Here is a 20,000-nt window from a genome sequence, read left to right on the forward strand (position 1 = left end):
AATATATATCATATAAAAAAAAAATATATATATATATATATATTATATATATATATATATATATATATATATATATATGTGTGTGTGTGTGTGTGTGTGTGTGTGTGTGTGTGTGTGTGGGTGGGTATGTGTATATAGATATTATATATGCATACATACACACACATACAAAGAATATTCCACTATGTGCCCGACCAAAAACTCTCAGGCAATAATAAAAGTGTACTATCATCGCCTAAACTAGAGCGCTCAGTCCCTTGGTAACCAGTGATACCGCAGCCTAGCCAAGGCGCCCCACGTGCCCACTCCTGTCGCCAAAGCACAGGGCCAAGGTCGTCAACTTCCGGTTTCCCTGGCTCTGCCCCACTTGACTGAATCCTGCAAATCGTGAAAAACTCATCTGGACCAACCTTAATTCATAAGGCAATTGGGACAAGCGATCAAATGTTCTCATTCTGTCAAGGCTAGAATCGAAAGATTCTAGGAAGACAGGTCTTAAGGGGGACTTATTGATTGATTGATTTGTCATCAAGGTGCTGCTGTCACAGAATGTATGGATTTTAAATGACATCTTGTGGCTTAATGCTTAAAACATGTTCATGGTAATGGCGATGAAAATTCATACGTATGTGTGTAGATTTAAAATAGATCTCATAAACAAAGACGCGAAGGGTCTAGGACAGACTCAATGAAATGGGTTTATAAATATCACCTTCCCTTTCCGTGCAAAGCTGCTCAACATACTATTGTTCTAGGAACCTCGTTGATGAAAAACAATGTTTTATGCATGGAGCCCTTTCGTCCATACTCCTGAAATATACCAAGATTCCTGTTTAATTATGATAATCGAATCTTCAGAAACACGTTTGAATTCGACAAACAATTCCGTAAACAAGAGGCATCAATTTATTTATGCTGGGATTGTCGAAATACCAAAGCTTGAAGAAACCCATCGAAGAGAGAGAGAAGAGAGAGAGAGAGAGAGAGAGAGAGAGAGAGAGAGAGGAATTTCAAGTTATTGATTGCCTTACCTGTCAGTTCTGATCAGTCCCGATTGTCTGGCCGAAACCGTTTACCTGGTGGCTCTGAATCTGATTCGGGAACTTACGGAGGGGTCTTGTCTTTGGACAGAAATGTATTTTCATGGTTTGGTAGTCTGCCTCCTTCAAAAGTTTAAGGCCCCTAGTCACTTAGGCATCTAGAAATACGATCGACTTTTTACTTTCGAAGGCTGTCACTACCTACAGATCATTTTTCATAATGAACTACATGTTTTCTGTACAGCGTACAATGCCCATGAAACTCTCAGCCACGGCCCGGTGATGGCATATAGTGGTGCCAGGCGCACGATCATGGCTACTGTAACCTTAAATAAAACAAAACCTACTGAGGCTAGAGGGCTACAAATTGGTACGTTTGATGACTGGAAGGTGGATGATCAACGTACCAATTTGCAGCCCTCTAGCCTCAGTAGTTTTCAAGATCTGAGGGCGGACAGAAAAAGTGCAGCCGGATAGACAAAGACAATTCTATCGTTTTCTTTTACAGAAAAGAAAAGGGTTTCATTGAGAACATGAGAGGGATGATTTTACTGACGCAAAAAAAGGCGCCCTCGCCCCCAGGCAGAACCTTCCCCCAGAGACTCAAAGAAGCAGATAAGTAAGTGCTCCTGACGTATCGTCAACCACTCCTACAGGATGATACGTATCCTGGGTGAGACGTGTATATACCTGGCAATGACGGGTCCTTTCCTCGCCCAAAATCTCCAGGATCTCCTCTGCGCCTAAATCTGATAAGCCCTGTGTGTGTGCTACTTTTAATTACTCCTTGTTGACCTCCTCCTACCTGTTTTGTTTTAATTTTTTTTTTATCGCGTTTTGAAGACGCAGTTAGTCCTACCGAAGCCCAGGACACTTTTCTTTCTTTCTTTCTTTTTTATCATGGACGAGAGGTGCTGGTCCTTTTCCCAATTTTGGTAATTATTAAAGGGAGCGTTTACCTGTTTGGTGATTGAACCCTCGCTCCTGAAAAGTGGTTCTATCAGAATTCTTTTAGTGGATTTTGACCTGTATATATATATATATAATATATATATATATATAAATATATATATATATATATATATATATATATATATATATACACATATATATCGCCCCTAAAAGGGTATTTCATCTGCATTCTTTCGATGGATTTCGAATTTTATTTAGGGGTATAGATGAGAAAAAAAAATCAGATAAATGAGTAATTAAACAAATAAGCAAATAAATCAGTAAATAGATTAATAAATAAACGTATAAATGAATAAGTAAGCAAATGTGTACATAGATAAATAGATATATATTTAAATAACTTTTAACAATTCAATTAAGGAATAATGATTTTGATGCCTTTGTGTCCTCCAGGTAAGAAGGGACTCCGATGACCTAGGAAATCCCAGATACCTAAAAACTGATCTAGGTGATAAAAAAAATAAAATAAAAAGACGTGACCAAAACGGTTGACCTTGGAGTCCACAGATCCTTTTAAAAGAAGATCAAATCACTTGATCACAACGAGAGTTAATTACCTGCCCTCCTTTAGGCCTGTCATGCCATCACAGGTGTGGCAGCCACAAGTGTTTATATGGGAAGCCCAGATCTTATGATTAGGCCTACAAGAGGCCGTGGAGAAATGGGTCCAGTTGTCATCGAAAATAACAGGTCGCCAGGAAAGCTTTAAATACGTCGAACTTAGGTTGTTTTCTATCAAATGCATACAACATTTATCCTATAGTAGATTCACATCAACCGTGCATTTGATGTCTAGGCCAGTCCGTTACGACGCTCCTGATTGGCTATTGATAAGCCCATCACAGGGCTGGAAACTCTGTCTCTCTCTCGAGTTTACACGGGTAGGATCTATGTTCCACCTCTCCCGAGGGCTACGTCTTTCAAAAGTATCCCTCAAGAGAGATGGAAGATACGTCTTGCCAATGTGAACTCTCGGGAGAGACTGAGAGTTTCCAGCCCTGTGACTGGCTTAGCAACAGCCAATCATGAGCGTCGTAAGGGACTGGCCTAGACATCAAATGCACGGTTAATGTGAATCTACCATAGTACCAACTGGGATCCACCATACATTGCTTTAGTCGTCATTGGATTAAAAAAAAAATTATTAGCTGGTTCATTGGATTTTAAAAAATCCTATGCTTTAGACTTAACCTCATCGTAGGAAAGAACAATTGGTGCTAATTTGAAGATAGGGTCATAAGGATTAGATTCAGTGGATAAATTGTCCATAAAATCTTATTTAAAGTTAATTCAATATATCATAAACCTTGGGGATTAGCCAAATCGCAAATAATGCTTCGTTCAGTTGTGCGCATTTCGTAATTAGGTCTATATCACGTACTCCGATGAAAAGCAGTTGTATTGCCAATGATATAATGTTCCATTTTTCGCTTTTTATACACATACACATGTATATATATATATATATATATATATATATATATATATATATTATATATATATATATATATATATATATATTCCAATGTATGTGTCCGTGTCTGTGTTTGTGTTTATGTTATATGCTTTTTGGAATATCTTGCAAGCACATGAATTATTCAGCTAAGTACACAGCAATTTGAGGCCAACTAAAGCCATAAGGAATTTAAAAGTCATACATCTCCATAATTACTCACAAAAGCAATCTATTTCTGAAACTTTGAAATACCACTAATAGCTTCCCCGATTAAATATCTCTTCACTGAAATTACAATTGTTTGGCATCGATACATTTTTATCTATTTATTAATTCATCATTCTTTTTCTTTTTAGGAATTGAGATGTCTTCTTTCTGCATTTGTCCTTACCTCCTCTTACTTCTTCCTAATGAACGCCTTAATATTCTTTGGAAGCTTGAATTCCAAGTCAATAGCCCCCTTTGGTAGGCCTCTGAATAATAATAATAATAATAATAATAATAATAATAATAATAATAATAATAATAATAATAATAAAACCAAACCACGAGTCCTACTTAAGACTCAATACTTAGAATCCTACTGAAGACTCAAGACTCAATACTTAGAATCCTACTGAAGACTTCAAGAATCCAATAACTGAAGACTCAAGATCAATACTTAGAAATCCTACTGAAGATTCAAGACTCAATATTAGACTCATGAAGACTTCAAGACTCCTAACCTCCTGATCCTATTGAAGACTCAAGACTCAGTACTTAGAATCCTACTGAAGACTCAAGACTCAATACTTACCAGCTTTGCAAGGAACCTGGAACCATTCCCCCCTGACGCGAACCGACAGTTTCATCTTTCTGTTTCAGTTGTCAGTTTCTGTCGCAATCAAACTCTTCTCCCGAATATTCCTCGCTATTTCAGGCCCTCAGATCCCTGACGACACCTGACGAAAACTCGAAAAGGCCACGGGAAAATAACTAACTGGAAACAGAGTAGTTAGTTTTTGAGCGTCCAAATTCTCCAGATTGTCCGAGATCCTCAGTGGTCCAGTGTCCAAATTCCTCAGATATCCAGGACCCTCCTTAGCAAGGCAAGGATGGGATTAAACTGGCCTGTCCTCGCTGCAGCAGACTGGTCCAGTGTAGATTAAGCATCTTTAAATTCGTTGCCACTTTTTTTCTTCCTTTTTTTATATTTGTAGTTCCCTTTGACCAGTCAAAAAAGAAAAAAAAATATACGCGCCATCAGTGTCCAGTTATCATTAACTAAAACAAAACAAAAAAATATTGTTGTCCTTTACCGTATGAATGTTAAAAGAACTATCGTATATGTTAATTTAATTTAGCCGTTTATGAAGACCTCCTGGAGAGTTAGGACGTGTGTCAATATGCATGTTTTTTCTTTAATGTACCCATTCTGCGTATTTTCTTCAACCCCCAAGGACTGCTGCGTAAAATAAATCTTCAGCGATACGTGCGTAGTTTGATTGATAATTGTGATGTACGTATTAAATTGATAATTATTACGGTGGGTGAATATATCTCATGATAATAAGGGTATAGCATTTAATAGATAATATAGATAATGATTAATGATTAGAGTGTGCGTATTTAACTGGTGATGATTATGATGTGCGTATTTAATTGACAAAAACGATCATGTGCGTATTTAACTAATGCCGATCAATAGAAATTGCTGAAAAGTGAGGGAAATTTGATACGGTTTCCAAAAGTGAGTCCACATTAATTCTCTTAAGAGAATTGTGAGATTTTTTCGGTTTATGTTACATTACTACCATTGCTTATTAAACAATTGTTACATTATTTATTAAACAATTGTTATATTGCATATCAAGAAATTGTTAATTTCTTTATAAAACCATTAGTACATTGTTTATTGAACACTATATTGATAGCAAACAAGTGTCACATTGTTCATCAAAAAATTATTACATTGTTTATCAAACAATTGTTATATTGCATATCAAGAAATTGTTACTTTCTTTATAAAACCACTGTTACATTTTTTATTGAACAATCTTTACAGTGTTTAGCAAACAAGTGTCACATTGTTTACAAAAACAATTTTACCATTGTTTATCAAACAATTGTTATATTGCATATAAAGAAATTGTTACTTTCTTTGTAAAACCAGTGCCACATTGTTTATCAAACAAATGTTACATTGTTTACTAAACAACTGATACATTGTTCACCAAACAAATAAGGTCACATTGTTTATTAAACAATCATTACATTGTTTATCAAACAATTTTTACATTGTTTATTAAACAAAACAGTAGTTTCCCTTTGTAACTATATTTTGTGTTTGGTTCTCCCAGGATATAAACTTCCATTTCTCAAGAGGCGAGTCACACACTTCCTTCACGTTAAACCAGACATATTTGTTCCTGGGGAAGAGCTGGAACAACAACATTATTTTCTTAACGGAAATTAACCCATGCTAAAATCTATGGTCAAATAGAGCCTTGTTTCACCAACGAAAATTAAGATAAATACGCTATATTTTATTATAAATAATTGCTTTGCACTGTTTAACAAGCTCATAGTTTATTTTTTTACATTTCCATTCTAATAAATAAATCATAAATATCATATCCTAAAATTCCTGTATCTTTAACTCAGCGCAAAACACCTTTTTCAGGCCTTTTTAGGCTTTTCCATAGACCTTTCCTATCCCCTGCCGCCCAACAAGAACAACAACAACAACAGCAAAGTAGTTTGTAGGCTTACTCCCCGAGTAAGCGAAAAACCGATAGGTATGAGACTCTTAAAGAGTTCCAACTCCACCCAGTCCTGGGGAGAAGATAAGTCACGTGTCTGCGCTCTGATCTCATGAACGGATTGATTGATTGATTTATTAATTCTTACTGGCGTCGCAACGACGAGGTTATTGACGCCGTCTCATGAACGGAGTTACTATATATTCTGTAAGAGTTTTTTTTTTTTTTTTATCATTCAGGGTTTTGATTTAAAAAAAAAAAACTTCTTGCATAGTAGGTGAGGGACATATACCGATAATCTGAAAACAACACTTAGATTTGCAACGCTTGTGATTTTTTTTTCATAAAGAAATTTGATATTAATTTTTACAGTGAATAATTTAACAATCGAGGTTCTCCCTAGGTGGGTAGTGTCGTCAGTGTACCTCACGCGGTCCACTGTGAGCATGCCTTAAGGTTCTCTGCAGCATCTCTTCGGCCTGCAACTCCTTTCATTCCTTTTACTTACCTCCATCCACATTCATTTATCTTCCATCTTACTTTCCTCCCTCTCCAGCGTTTGGCCTGTGACGTAAATTTTAAATTCCAGTTCTAGTAATCGAGGATGCTTTACTTCAAGTGGTGTTGATGATAAACTAATACAGTTTAGCAGCTAATGCCATAACGTTAATTACGAACCTCCCCCCGCCTATTAACTGTAAACAAAAAGATCATAAATTATAAGATTTAACTGCTATTTACTTGTTCATCAGCTGTTTTCAACTTACATATACTTACCTTTTTTTTCTCTTTTTTTTCTTCTTTTTTTATTGATGCCCACTTCTACCTTTCGTAACGCTGCAGAACAGTTGCGCATGCGTCGTTCTCTGCTGCGGGGTTTCTTGGAACGAAGTACTTCCCCCACCTCCGATTCCCCTTCCGCACGCCCCCCCCCCTTCCCCACAGCCCCCATCCCTTTTCCATCCTACCCGGCCAGGTCAGGGTACGGCGCCCTAGGACAGGTCAGGTTAGGTTAGGGTGCATCTCTGTTGAAATATGTCTTCGATCTGCTTTCAAGCAGGTGACTTATTCTGTACTGTAAAAGGTTACTAAGCAGTTTTTTTTATTATATACATATTTTAGGAATATACAAGCAATGTTTTATTAGGGTTCGTTCAAAAAGTATATACTAAATAATAATAACCTTTTTTGCCACATTATGTGAAACATAAAATAGAAATGCCCGTAGTTACGACTTCTGTTGAACCCCAACTCTAAATTCGCAAATTCGATCAACTGGGTACATTTACTATTCTTCGACTTCTTCTTCTTCTTCTTCTTATTCTCCTTCTTTCATCTTCTCAACAACCCTGCCCCCTCCCCCCAAAAGACAGGACTGGATTCTCTCCCCAATATGGCGTGATTTGTCGTCCTGGTCCACGAGTTCAGAGCCCAAAACCGGTCTATCTAATGTATCCTTTTTGTTGGGCGCCTGTCTCGTGGCTAGTTCATTGCATCCTTTATGTCGCATCCTGATTGGCTGTCGTCAGACACACCTTACCGGCGACGACGCTGATTGGCCCAGAGACATCAGGCCTCTCAGCGGCGGCAGCTGATTGGTCGAGTTGGTGTTGCTTCTTCATGAATTTTAAGGGAACATTTTTTTTATTTCTATGCTTAATCTTTTATAATCTCAAGTATGTGCTGGAGGAAGGTTGATTATTCTTTGGGTGGAAATACCCCGTTTATAAATTTATATATGTTAGAATCATGTAGTGTTGCCAAGGAAAATTTATTGCACAAACATATGTAATATATATATATATATATATATATATATATATATATATATATATATATATATATATATGTCTCAAACAAGAGCAACCAGTAGAGAGCATACGTATCACTGCCCTCTCTCAATAATGGACAAGTTGGTTTTCGTAGCAACAGTTCACCAAATCATGTTTATAACCCCAAAAAGTTTTATCAACTTTCGCATCCTTTCACCGAAACCCGCTCATCCATTCTCGAGATATCTCGTCGTCACAGACATGACACGTGGGGGAGAAAAAGTAGGTTAATGATAAGGTCAATTTGAGCAGTTTCATTTTTATTAGCAAGAGCATCGCATCCTTATAATGTCCAATTTTACGCCCGCTGAACCGATACTTCTTTTTATTTTCTATTCATCTCTATTTCCCTTGCATTCCAAACTGCATTCCAACCTCTTCTATGCAGTTAGGAATGCACTGAACAAGAGCTCTTTTGTTTGAAAGCATCGCTTTTTTTACGCTGGAGTTTCTTTTTTTAGTCAGTTTTTCTCTGAAGTTGGATTTTGAATAGATAGTATTGTATACATATTTTTTTGCTTAGTTTTCATTCAAGAAACATCCTATGTGCAGTTCATAATTCTTTACTCTGTATTGTTCTTTCCTTATCTTCATAATTTTTCATTTTTATTTTTATCAACTATACCTCTTTCCAAAATTGATATATCTCAGCCACCTCTTTGTAATTCTTCTCCTTCTAAAAGCATATGAGATCTTAGTCACTCTTCTTCTTGTAAAAGTATATGAGATCTTACGCATCTTGTGATATCTTTTTATTTCATAAAAAGGTCATTTTCAATATCCCTTTATCGGAAAGTCCAATGCATTTTATTTAATTGTACGTGATCATTCTGCTACTCATTATTTCATATAACTCCCTTTGCCAGGATACGAGGAACTAATTCAATCATCTTTGAAATGACTTCACTTAATCTGACACGAATAAGTTTCTGACTGACATTTGAGTGAACTCATCTGTTTGAAAGACTTACATTTATTTCACCCTTGCTTATATCACGTAGCCTACAAACAGACCACGTCTGTCATAATTCCCCAAGCAAAGATTAAACTGCAAACCTTCAACTAATCAACTTCAGAAGCGTGCTTGATATTTGATATCTTTGGTTAACCTTTTATAAACGTTGTTACGACAGGGATGCGTCCCACCAACTCATATCGGTCTATGTTGAGACAAAGTGCGCAGGCGCCGACAGGTTATCCGTAAAAGTGATGAGCCCTTTGAGTATATATTATACGTATATTATTCATGAATACAAAGCAGCACTTTAATTTTAAACTGTTATTTTATCACAATATAAAGAGGAGGATAATGTTTATGTCACCGTCAGTGTCTGTTATGAAAGGAAAACAGAGCCGGTTGCCGAATAATCATGACTCAAAAATAACAGAGAAGAGGAAGATATGAAACGATAGAAAACGGGATGGATAAAAAGACAATGTATACTAAAGAAAAAGACTCATTCCTTTGATGTTTTGAGGCAGAGATGAAAAATAAATGAAGATAAATTTGTTAGAGACGTCCCTCGCTGGGTGCTTTTGAAGTTCAGATGAATAACTCAACTAGTTTGCAGGTCTGAGTGTATTCGAAGCAAGCGTGTGTTAGATGAAAGCGAAGGAAACAAGACTCGTATGAAATTAGATCAAATCTCAGATTCACTGTTCTCTCAATTTTGAAAGCAAATATTCCTATTGATTTTTTCATCGGATCTTGTCCGTGTTTTTAAAATGTATAAATTAATTCATTAATATAAGCTAGGTAACAAAAGAATGTGTAAAAGAAAAGTTGTGCAGCGCGTTTCAGGGTAGAGGAATCCGTAAACAAAATTGCGTAGACTAGGGCTAACAAAATTCACAATACTTGGAAAGTCAGATTGAAAGATAAATGAGCCGTTGAAGAGACGGTAAGAGATGTTAGTAAATTATTAAAGTAATCATAATTAGGAACGTCCTAATTGTTGCAACAGGCTCCGCGGTCGCATAGGTAACGGGCGTCTTAAATAGTACGTAATTTCTACATGCTCAATTACTGGTCGGTGGAAGCGGCCTTCCTTGCCTGAATCCACCAGGGGAGGTGAGACAGGTGTTCGGACTCCGGCGCAGAGGCGACCTGGTGCTCCCGAAGTGCGCAAGATGCCAGGCGGTTGACTTCGCTCTGAAAGAAGAAGAGTAATATTAGTAGTACCACAGATAATACAGATGAATTAAAATAAACAGTTTGAAGTAACAGAAAGTAAAGTTAAACTATAAATAATGAGTAAAGTAAACAATTAAGGGAATAAAGCTTTGCACCTCATACACAGTGTAGTGTGCCCGCAACTGTGTTTTTGTGGAGTGAGCGCTTAGGAACCAGGAACCAGCAGAAAGCTTAAAACAAATTATAACTTGCAAGTTTTACGAGGAGGAGAATAGTATTTCAAATAGGATAACTAGAACAAAATGCACGTACTAACACACGCGCACACATTCTAGTGTAAAGATGATAGTGCTAAAGATGATGATACTACAGCAAAGAGCTTTAAAAAATTATAACTTATGATTACGAGGTGATATTCGTCCGTGCATGGAAGACTTCTTTCAAACAGGACAGCTAGAGGAAAATGCGCTTACTAAAACACACATACTACACATAAATATACGCTTTAGTACTAAGGTACTAAGGTGATATTACCACAGCAAAGAACTTAGAGCAAATGATAAATTGTATAGGATTCGTTCGTGTCTCCATGGGAGACTTCTTTCAAACAGGACAATCAGAACAAAATGCACGTACTAAAACACAGACACACACACACACACACACATTCTGGTTAAACCGGTGGCTGCCTGACTTCTATCACGAAAGCAGCCCATCTCGTCTGGTGAGTCTAGATCAGGGGTCGCCAACCTGATGCTTTTTCAAGACACTAACTTCTGCAACTCCAAACGCTGAACAAATATGTTTTTATTTATTTAAAATAAATACTTTTTTTTACCGATGGTGGCATATAAATGAAAGGCCAATGAATGAAAGAATATATTACCAATCTATTTTGGTTTGTGAATGTAAGTATAATCAATGATATCAATAATTGTGTTTTTTTTAAGTAGTCCTATTCAACTATATTCTGTTATTTCTGAAGTACTGTAGATGTTTAGTTTAAATCTTAGGAGACCATTTTTGTCATTGCGTCTCTGACAATACTACATTTTTATGATTCAAAGGTTGGGACTCCTAGTCTAGATTATGGTCTCCCCTGGTTACCAGCCACTGGTAAAGTCTTGGAACTCGTTGGTGCACTGGGGTCGTTTATCAGAGAATGATTCTCACTATATACGTAAGAATACCTGCAACTTGTGTCGTCTTTTAAATAGCGTGATATTGCGTGTAGGGGAATTTTTGTATCATTTTTTCATTTTCAAAATCCCCTTTCCAGCCATATTGTCTGGTAATAGTTATAGATGCCTGTGCATTGAATGTTACCAACACGAATGTCTTGTATTTGTTATAATATCTACTCAGTTATAACGTAAATTTATTTTTAAACCACTCTTCATCTCCTTGCAAATAGTATTCTAGTATTCAAAAGGTGTGTATTTGTGTGATGGTTAAATATCAAAAGACCCATACAAGAGGAGACAGTTTTAATAAGTCATTACTCCGCAATATTCATTTCCAGCTTTTGCGACGTAATGCTCTATGGAATGGGAAACCTTTAATGCTATTCTAGCCCAGGCAAGAAAAAAACAAAGAAAGGCAGGCGAGAATTTAACTTTGCAATCACTTCTAACACACAAGAGAACCCCTTCCTCCTGCCTCGTCGATAATCCGGAAATTACCCCGCAAGAAGCCGTTCGTTCTGAAGGCGTTCCGGAATCAATTCCAGCGCTGTTAACTTCAGAGAACGCGCGCGTCCAAGGTTTAGATTCACTAGACATAATAAACGCACGCCGAAGATTAATTCCAATACATACTGTGAAGCTTGTGCGGAGTCAGATTATTCAGTTGCTATGCGTCTAATGATTTTCAGTTACATCGTAAGTGAACCCACCATGTTTTTTTTTTTTTTTTTTTTTTTTTTTTTTTTTTGTCGATGTATGTTGAATTGAGACACACGGGCTCTTGCTTCTATGACAGTCCATAAGTGAGGATACCAATGTGTCAAGGTTTAACTTAGCCGTTTGGTAGCGTAAATATTTTGAATTGATTTAATCTGACCAGTGAGACGTTTTGAAACTCTCAGGGCTAGACCGAGGGGTTCGCTCTTATATACAAAAGCGTAGTTGAGGAAAGGTAGTAAAGAAGTTGAACAGCTCTGGATGAACAGAAAGAAGCAGTAAGTAACGCCTCAGGGCTTCAGACGATGTTGCAAGGAAGCTCAAGTATTGCAATGCACAATTTAGGCCGTAATATCTCTGTACAATTGCCATAAATGGTGAATTTAAAAAAAACAACTGATGAATGGATGAGGAATTCAATGAGTGTTTGAAATAACTATAATCTCTCTCTCTCTCTCTCTCTCTCTCTCTCTCTCCTCTCTCTCTCTCTCTCCAGAGATAAAAACACGCACGAGAGTATATGTACAAACGAGCGTTTGTGTGTTTGAAATTCCGCTATTACTATATGGAGTAAATACACAGACACACACCAACACACCTACTCACATACGCACAAACATTGACAGATATATGCGTAGGCAGTAGGCCTTACCTCTACGATCCTTGCGATGAGGGACGTGAGGTGAGCAAGATCCGTGGAGGAGCAGTCTGTGCTGAGGACCAACTCTCCGTCCACGGACGAGACAGAAGAAGCAGAAGAAGGCATCGCCGAAGACCTCTTTCCCATTGAGCCACCCGCACCCCAGCCTCGGTTCCAGTGTATCTGTTGGCAGGAGAACGTCAGGAAAGCTAAATAAACATTATCATATAATATTATTAAACGTGGACGAAAGCGAAAACCTACCTTGGACTACAGCAACGTCAAAAGAACACTGGGATAAAAGTGCTAACGAATTCATTTGATTCAACTCATGGAATACTTTTGAGTCTAATGTCACAACATCCGCGAACACGCCTCGTGTCAAAGGGGGAGTTCATATTGACTTCAAAGGCTGAAATAGAGTTAATATCGTTCCATTTCAGATTAGTCGTGTCCATTGGCAACTCGAAACCCATTAATACTGGAATATCATACGTTGCTATTATAGGTCTAGGGGGAAACATCGTACTTTACTGCAGTGCGTCTGTGACTATCATTTTTTTTAGTAATGCTTCTCCGAGCGTTCATTTCTTGCATGCCAGGCTGTTACCCGTCAGTCAAATGCTGAGATAAACTGACTAGAGAAATCAAACCCAGTCTTTGATTCCACATTCCATTCCAAGAACCGCAACTTGAGAGAAGACGAGATTTGAGAGCCTAGCTGCTACGTCACCGGAATCCCAATTCCCGATTGGCTGGCTATGATGGGCTGACGCTTGGGAGGAGACCGTTAACGGAGGGAAATTTGTCTAAAAGGAGCCGGTCGAAATGCTTGAATGCGCTTGAAATATTGGGATGGACGGACTTGCTTCGAATCTTGTGCTGGAATGCTTGCTTTGCTTGCCGTTTCGAAAACCGTGTGGGATTTGGTAATGATTCTCGTTTATGTAGGTATTTTTATTTCCTTTCTCCTTGGCAACTCGATGTATCTCCTTTTGTTTGTTAATCGATTCAGTGTTTTTCATCTTATTATTGAGAGGGCAATACGCTTAAAAGAAATATTGTAAAATTATTTATTTCGAAGTAATATATCGATCAAAAGAAGCAATTACTGCTACATTTCTTGAGAGGAATCGGCGAATTTGTCTTGACCTGCGTAAAAAGAGCAGTGAACAGAGAGAGAGAGAGAGAGAGAGAGAGAGAGAGAGAGAGATAACGTCAAAGGGTCAGATAGCTGAAAGTAACAACTAGATCTGTATGATTTTCGAACACGGAAGGATAAATTGAACATGACGACGAAAATCCAGAATACGTCGTGTGATTATGTCCGCCCGCTGCCCTTCTTTGCAATTCATGAGGATACTGTTATTGTAAATATGCTCCTACAAATATAATTACATCGTCTTGCCTTTAAGAACGGCGGATTCGAAATTATTTATATTTTGTATTCATGTCAACTTTACATAACAGAGCTGTCTTTTCTTTCCTTTCACATCGCAAAAGGGAACTCATGGAAAAAATCAGTTTATTATTATTATTATTATTATTATTATTATTATTATTATTATTATTATTATTATTATTATTATTATTATTATTATTATTGGTTGCAGATCCACAATGAAAGAGTATAACTGTGTGGATCTGCAACGCTTATCATCATTTTTCACACAAAAAAATCTGTTTATTATTATTATTATTATTATTATTATTATTATTATTATTATTATTGAATACACGCCCACAATAATACAATATATATAGCCGTGCGGACCTGCAACGATTATCATAATTTTCCTCACGAAAATCTGTGCCCACAAGTATTGTTATTATATATTATTATTATCATTATTATCAATATTATTATTATTGAGAAGGGAAGCCACGTCTATAACAGGTTGCTTTAGAAACTAAGGCTGTATCAACAGAGTCGATTTTATATATTTCATTTTGATAAAACCTGTAATTTACGAAGCGAGTTTGATCGAAATATAATTTTTATGAAAGAGGAGAATAAGAAGCAGAGAGAAATACACAGAATTTCCATTTATAAAACACAGGAAAAACAAGTAGAGAGAATGAAACAATGTTGAAGTCGATGAGCGATAAATTCCAACGTATTTTTAATTTTATTCAAATTTTAAAAAAGTAATTATGTCTGTAAAATTAGTGACCAACACAGCCATTCGCCTTTATACATTCCTTTGGGTAAAATAAAAAAATTATATATGCATACATACATACATACACACACACACACACTAAAATAACAACCATGTAAGTAGCGATGCACACTCCATGGCACATTATATGAGGATATGTGAGTCGATATGACTTGGCATTACGCTGAATAGGTTCAAATTTATGTATTTCAAGTACTGTTTAAATATTTCCGTTTTATCTAAGTGTCTCTTTATTGCCTCAGTATGAGAGGTGACAGGTAAGCAATATGCTTTCAGTTTAACCCGTTTGATGACTCAATACGGCGCGGTCATTAACGCTAAAGTTAGGATTTGGTCAAATATTGTGTCTTTTCTAAAACAGGGCGATGTGTAAATTCTCCCATGAAAGTGTGACTTCTCTCTCTCTCTCTCTCTCTGAACTGAGAGTCTCCGCAGTAGTGTGATTTCACTCTTTCTCTCTCTGAACTGCAATTCTCCTCCTCCGTGGTTTGACTTCTCTCTCTCTCTCTCTCTCTCTCTCTTCTCTCTCTCTCTCTCTTTGAGCTGTCATTTGCTATTATTATCGAACCCTATTTAAGACAACGACACACACCATTACCTTTATACCCTCCCATCACCCATGACTCCACTATTTTAAGTGTGACATTAAAATGAAAATTATTTTACAATTTTTTCTTTATTTTTAACGTAAATGAACCTTCTTTTCTTTTATGTAAAGTAGTTACGTTCATTCGGACCAGAACACCAGTGGCATGTCATATTCAAAATTTTATGTGTATGTATATACATGCATACATACATACATATATATATATAATATATATATATATATATATATATATATAGAATATATATCTAATATATGTATAGAACTGACCTGAGATGTGGCAGGAGTGACCATAGCTGCTAGAGCCACGAGAGCCAAAAGGAGTGCCTTGATGGCTCTGGCATCGACTCGGCACAGCATCTGTGGGGGGAAAAGGTCATATGAGTCAGGAGATTCCATGTAAACCCTTAACACAGAAACGGAGCAAAAAAAAAAAAAAAAAAAAAAAAAAAGAGAGAGAGGCTTTATTTAAATGCACTAACATTAATGGTATGTTTTTTTCTAATTTCAATTTAATCATTACTATGGTATATGTTCATAAAAGGAAAGTTACTACAAAATAAAAGACGTGAAATGTATAGAAATAAGAAGTACAGAAAGACCTTTGAGATAATCTCGTCCAAGTCATCAGGGGAGTAAATTCTATAGGCCTACTTGCAAGTCTTGTCAAACATATAGCATACATCATATACATTGATATTTGTGTGGGAGACATGGAACAGTATTTAGAGAAGAGGGAAAGTTGGTCATTCAGCGTAAAATTATGTATTAAAAGATAAAGTTTAATTTTAACCTAATAAAAGGAAACGGGTAGCATACATTTCTACCCATTCGATTTCGACCAATGTCTGCAATTTTTTCCCAATTTTCTTTTTCCTTTGTGTTAGCGCGTTTGCTGATCTCCTTGTTTCGTTGGCAGGCATCGAATGCCGTTTCTAGGGAAACTCTTACGAAATTCACTTCAAAGAACTCGCTGGAATGCGTTGGTGGGATGTTCGGAAAACGCAATTCAAATTCCAGCAAGCGAAATTTTCGAATATTCCATCTTGTTTTCTCGTCGTTTTGTGGGTAGCTATTTAGCGTGACGAGTGGGTAAGTCTTGCTGTGGTGAAATCTGAAGCATTTTGGGTCTGTTTAGCAGCTAAGGGGGTATTAAAAATGAAATTTTTGCGTTGACATGAAAAGAATTTGTGAATTTTCATGTATGAAAATATGCTTACGGTTAGTGCTTCGTTAATAAATGAATAAATAGTTAATTGAATAGGTAGAAAAATAAATTTCCTAGTTCATATGGGCATTAACAGATAGCAATCTTGAATGTTTAGTTCATAAGAGAGAGAGAGAGAGAATTTGTGAATTTTCATGTATGAAAATATGCTTACGGTTAGTGCTTCGTTAATAAATGAATAAATAGCTAATTGAATAGGTAGATAAATCAATTTCCCAGTTCATATGTGCATTAACAGATAGCAATCTTGAAATGTTTAGTTCACAAGAGAGAGCGAGAGAGAATTTGTGGATTTTTATGTATGAAAATATGCTTACGGTTAGTTCTTTGCGAATAAATGAATAAATAGCTAATTGAATAGGTAGATAAATCCATTTCCCAGTTCATATGAGCATTAACAGATAGCAATCTTGAAATGTCTAGTTCACAATCCACAGTTTACCAGAAAGTTTTTTTAAGTGTATTCAAACGAGGAATTCTGCTCCTCAGAAACGTTACACAAATCTAGAGAGAGAAAGAGAGAACAGAATCTCTAGGCCTTTCATGTTTCTGGTTTCATTTTACGTGTCTCACTGTGTGTCTCGTAGACTCTTTCAGTTCACCCGCGAGTGAGTCGTATATATATAAACTACTGTGCATCGAAGCGAGGCTACCAAGTCCCTCTGGGAGTATACCGACAAAGTGGCCGAGTCGATGTGGAATGACTTAGTTATCCCTCGAAAGAGCGAAGCCCATTTTCTTTCATGGAACGATGAGAGGGTAGACTTCTTTAGATTAGAGGTTGAAAGATGTTTGTTGGTGTATGTATACGATGTAAGTATTTTGTTTGTGTATGTGTGTGTGCGTGGGTACCTATGTGCGATCGATAGAGAGGTAATTTTGTCTTACATACAATTATTCATCATGGCTATAGAAAGCATATAAAGTACCGGTTTAAAACTATTCGCGATGAAATTCCAAAATGCTGAGACATTTTATAAAAAGGTAGTAGGTTAGACCAAAGTTGAACGTAAGCGATAACTGAAGATGAAGCGTCAGAAAGATATTTTCATTGTGGATGTCATCAGACCCTTAGCTCAAAAGATCTCCACGGGGGCGGTAAGGCGTTCAGTTGCTCAGTCCACTGGCTTCTGGTGTCTCAAAAAGAGAATAAGAAGCAACAATAACGACCACTTTTTACTCTACTAATCCCGTTATGCTTTCAGTGATGAATATCAACGCTTTGGGAAGTTTTAAAAAGATGATGTAGGGTCTAGTGGCGTAGTGATTACAATAAAGTTATAAGCAGTTTTTTAAGATTGTCGATATATTTTTTCGGGGAAAAAATGGTCTCTTTTTTTTTTTTCTTTTTTTTTTTGCGTTTGTTTGCATCAATTCAATTCTTCTTTGAACGCACACACACACACAGAGTATATACATATATATATAATATATATATATATATATATATATATATATATATATATATAATATATATATATATATATATATATATATATATATATATATATTCAAAATCATCTTGACTATTTGGCGTCCTCTCCAATCAAAAATCCTGGCTACACTACTGGTTGGAGCCAAGGTTTTCATAATCATGTTTTTGGAATCAATACTCGGAATATATCCTAAATAGTTGTGACGGAATGAACGAGGAAACGCTCACAGAACGAAAACTTGTGGTCTAACCGAACGAGATAGATTAGAACCAGCGAAGAAAAGGCCAATGAAATACAGAAATCAGCTAGCAGAAACGAATGAGCCACGGATAATGGATCAAAAATAACTATCGTGAGAATATTTCACACAGAACGAGCCGTTCTTGTACAAGTTCCTGTCGCAGAAAATACTTGGTTGTAAATAACTGTCGAAAACATGACTCCACACTAATGAGGAAGTCAGGGAGAATGGGTGAGTGGCGGAATAAAGCTCAATGTGTGGTTGCATTCTCTGATTCATCAATTAGTACTAGTTTAGGAAGCTGAAGGAGAAAGTTGAGCAGAGCACACATGTTTATATTTACAAAAGATGGTTTAGTGATATTCTGGTTCATGGAAGTATAGATGGCAGGTAGTAGTCATTTATCAAGGACGAATTATAGATTTTTAGGGATTTATGAGTCTACCACCTCTGGACCCATTTTCTTTCTCGTCCATTCTCTTGACGCTCTGGGGCTCAACTGTGAGTAACTTTAGACTCAAAACTAAGATCCATATCAAGTTTCAGTAATAATCAGATGCCAGCAACGACCAGACATATTTTGTCCACGTGAAGGTATAAGTGTAATTAAGATTCTTAATGGGAAAATTTCCGCCCACTGACACCACGCCGCGGTTGACGAGAGTTTTAAAACTGTGCTAAAAAAAAAAAAAATCTTATATAATCTTATATGTTATTCTGACACAGCAGATTTACATCACTCTCTGCTTACTTACAGATAGATGATTTTATCCCAGCGTCTAATAGACGCTACATCTCATATTCACAATGGAAAAGTCACTTTTTTATATAACTTTGACACTTCTATTTTCTGCTTATGTTCATCGAAAACTAGATTCTTTATCAATTTATTCATTTTTCCGTTTTCCTGTAAATGACCTTACTCATCCAGGCACACTGCTAACTGCAGTGTTAACTAGGTCTGAGTCTTTCAGAGTCAGTTGTTATTTCTCTTTTGCTCTGAATTACATAATCCTAAGTACGCGATTATAAAGCATAAAGCTATCCTATTTTTTTAAATTATAAATGATCTACCAAAACAACAAATATATGAATTTTATTCGTGTTTTTCCTTCTCGTCACTAAGCGATCATTTCTCGTAACAGTGGTTAATTGTTGGCTGCAGTGAAAAGGAATTTGATAAGGCTAACAAACTTAATAAGGCGAACCAGAAGCAAGCTGCAGGACCCCTGCAGGACCCCAAGTGGCTGGAAGTGCATAAAAACGTAAAGGAATCACAAAGATTCGCGAGACACCTTTTCATTACGCGGGAACCATTCAACTCGCGGTTACGTATATATAATCCCAAGTTTGTTGGAAGATAGGAAAGTTTCCTCATTTCAGGAGAATAGCCCAGATGAAGTTAGTCAACGAAGTATATATTGCAGATTGTTCCTTTATGTTTTTCTGTATTTCGTTATCACGTTGGGCGTAATAATAATGATAATAATAATTGTACTTCAATGAGATATATTCAAATTGTGGTTCGCTCTTCTGAAGGGGAATGTTCCTGCTTATGTAGGTGACAAGTTGCTGACTTTTGAAGATAT

General features: G+C 36.6%; 2 protein-coding genes across 3 annotated transcripts in view; both read right to left on the reverse strand.

Moving 5' to 3' along the window:
- Positions 1 to 4,584, reverse strand: part of LOC135201720 (histidine ammonia-lyase-like) — a 97,293-nt gene extending 92,709 nt beyond the window's left edge. The window contains exon 1 of the mRNA XM_064230895.1: positions 4,265 to 4,584. Within this exon, the coding sequence (XP_064086965.1) occupies positions 4,265 to 4,319 (55 nt within the window). The 5' untranslated portion in view covers positions 4,320 to 4,584. The remainder of the gene's footprint in view (positions 1 to 4,264) is intronic.
- A 3,700-nt stretch (positions 4,585 to 8,284) lies between these two features.
- Positions 8,285 to 20,000, reverse strand: part of LOC135201724 (uncharacterized) — a 58,979-nt gene continuing 47,263 nt past the window's right edge. For both annotated transcript variants that reach the window (XM_064230902.1, XM_064230901.1), the window contains exons 2-4: positions 15,777 to 15,866; positions 12,729 to 12,899; positions 8,285 to 10,193 (exon numbers count right to left, since the gene is read on the reverse strand). In XM_064230902.1, the coding sequence (XP_064086972.1) occupies positions 10,065 to 10,193; positions 12,729 to 12,899; positions 15,777 to 15,866 (390 nt within the window). In that variant the 3' untranslated portion in view covers positions 8,285 to 10,064. The remainder of the gene's footprint in view (positions 10,194 to 12,728; positions 12,900 to 15,776; positions 15,867 to 20,000) is intronic.

Source organism: Macrobrachium nipponense, chromosome 28 (assembly GCF_015104395.2).
Source record: "Macrobrachium nipponense isolate FS-2020 chromosome 28, ASM1510439v2, whole genome shotgun sequence".
Classification (NCBI taxonomy): Eukaryota; Metazoa; Arthropoda; class Malacostraca; order Decapoda; family Palaemonidae; genus Macrobrachium; species Macrobrachium nipponense.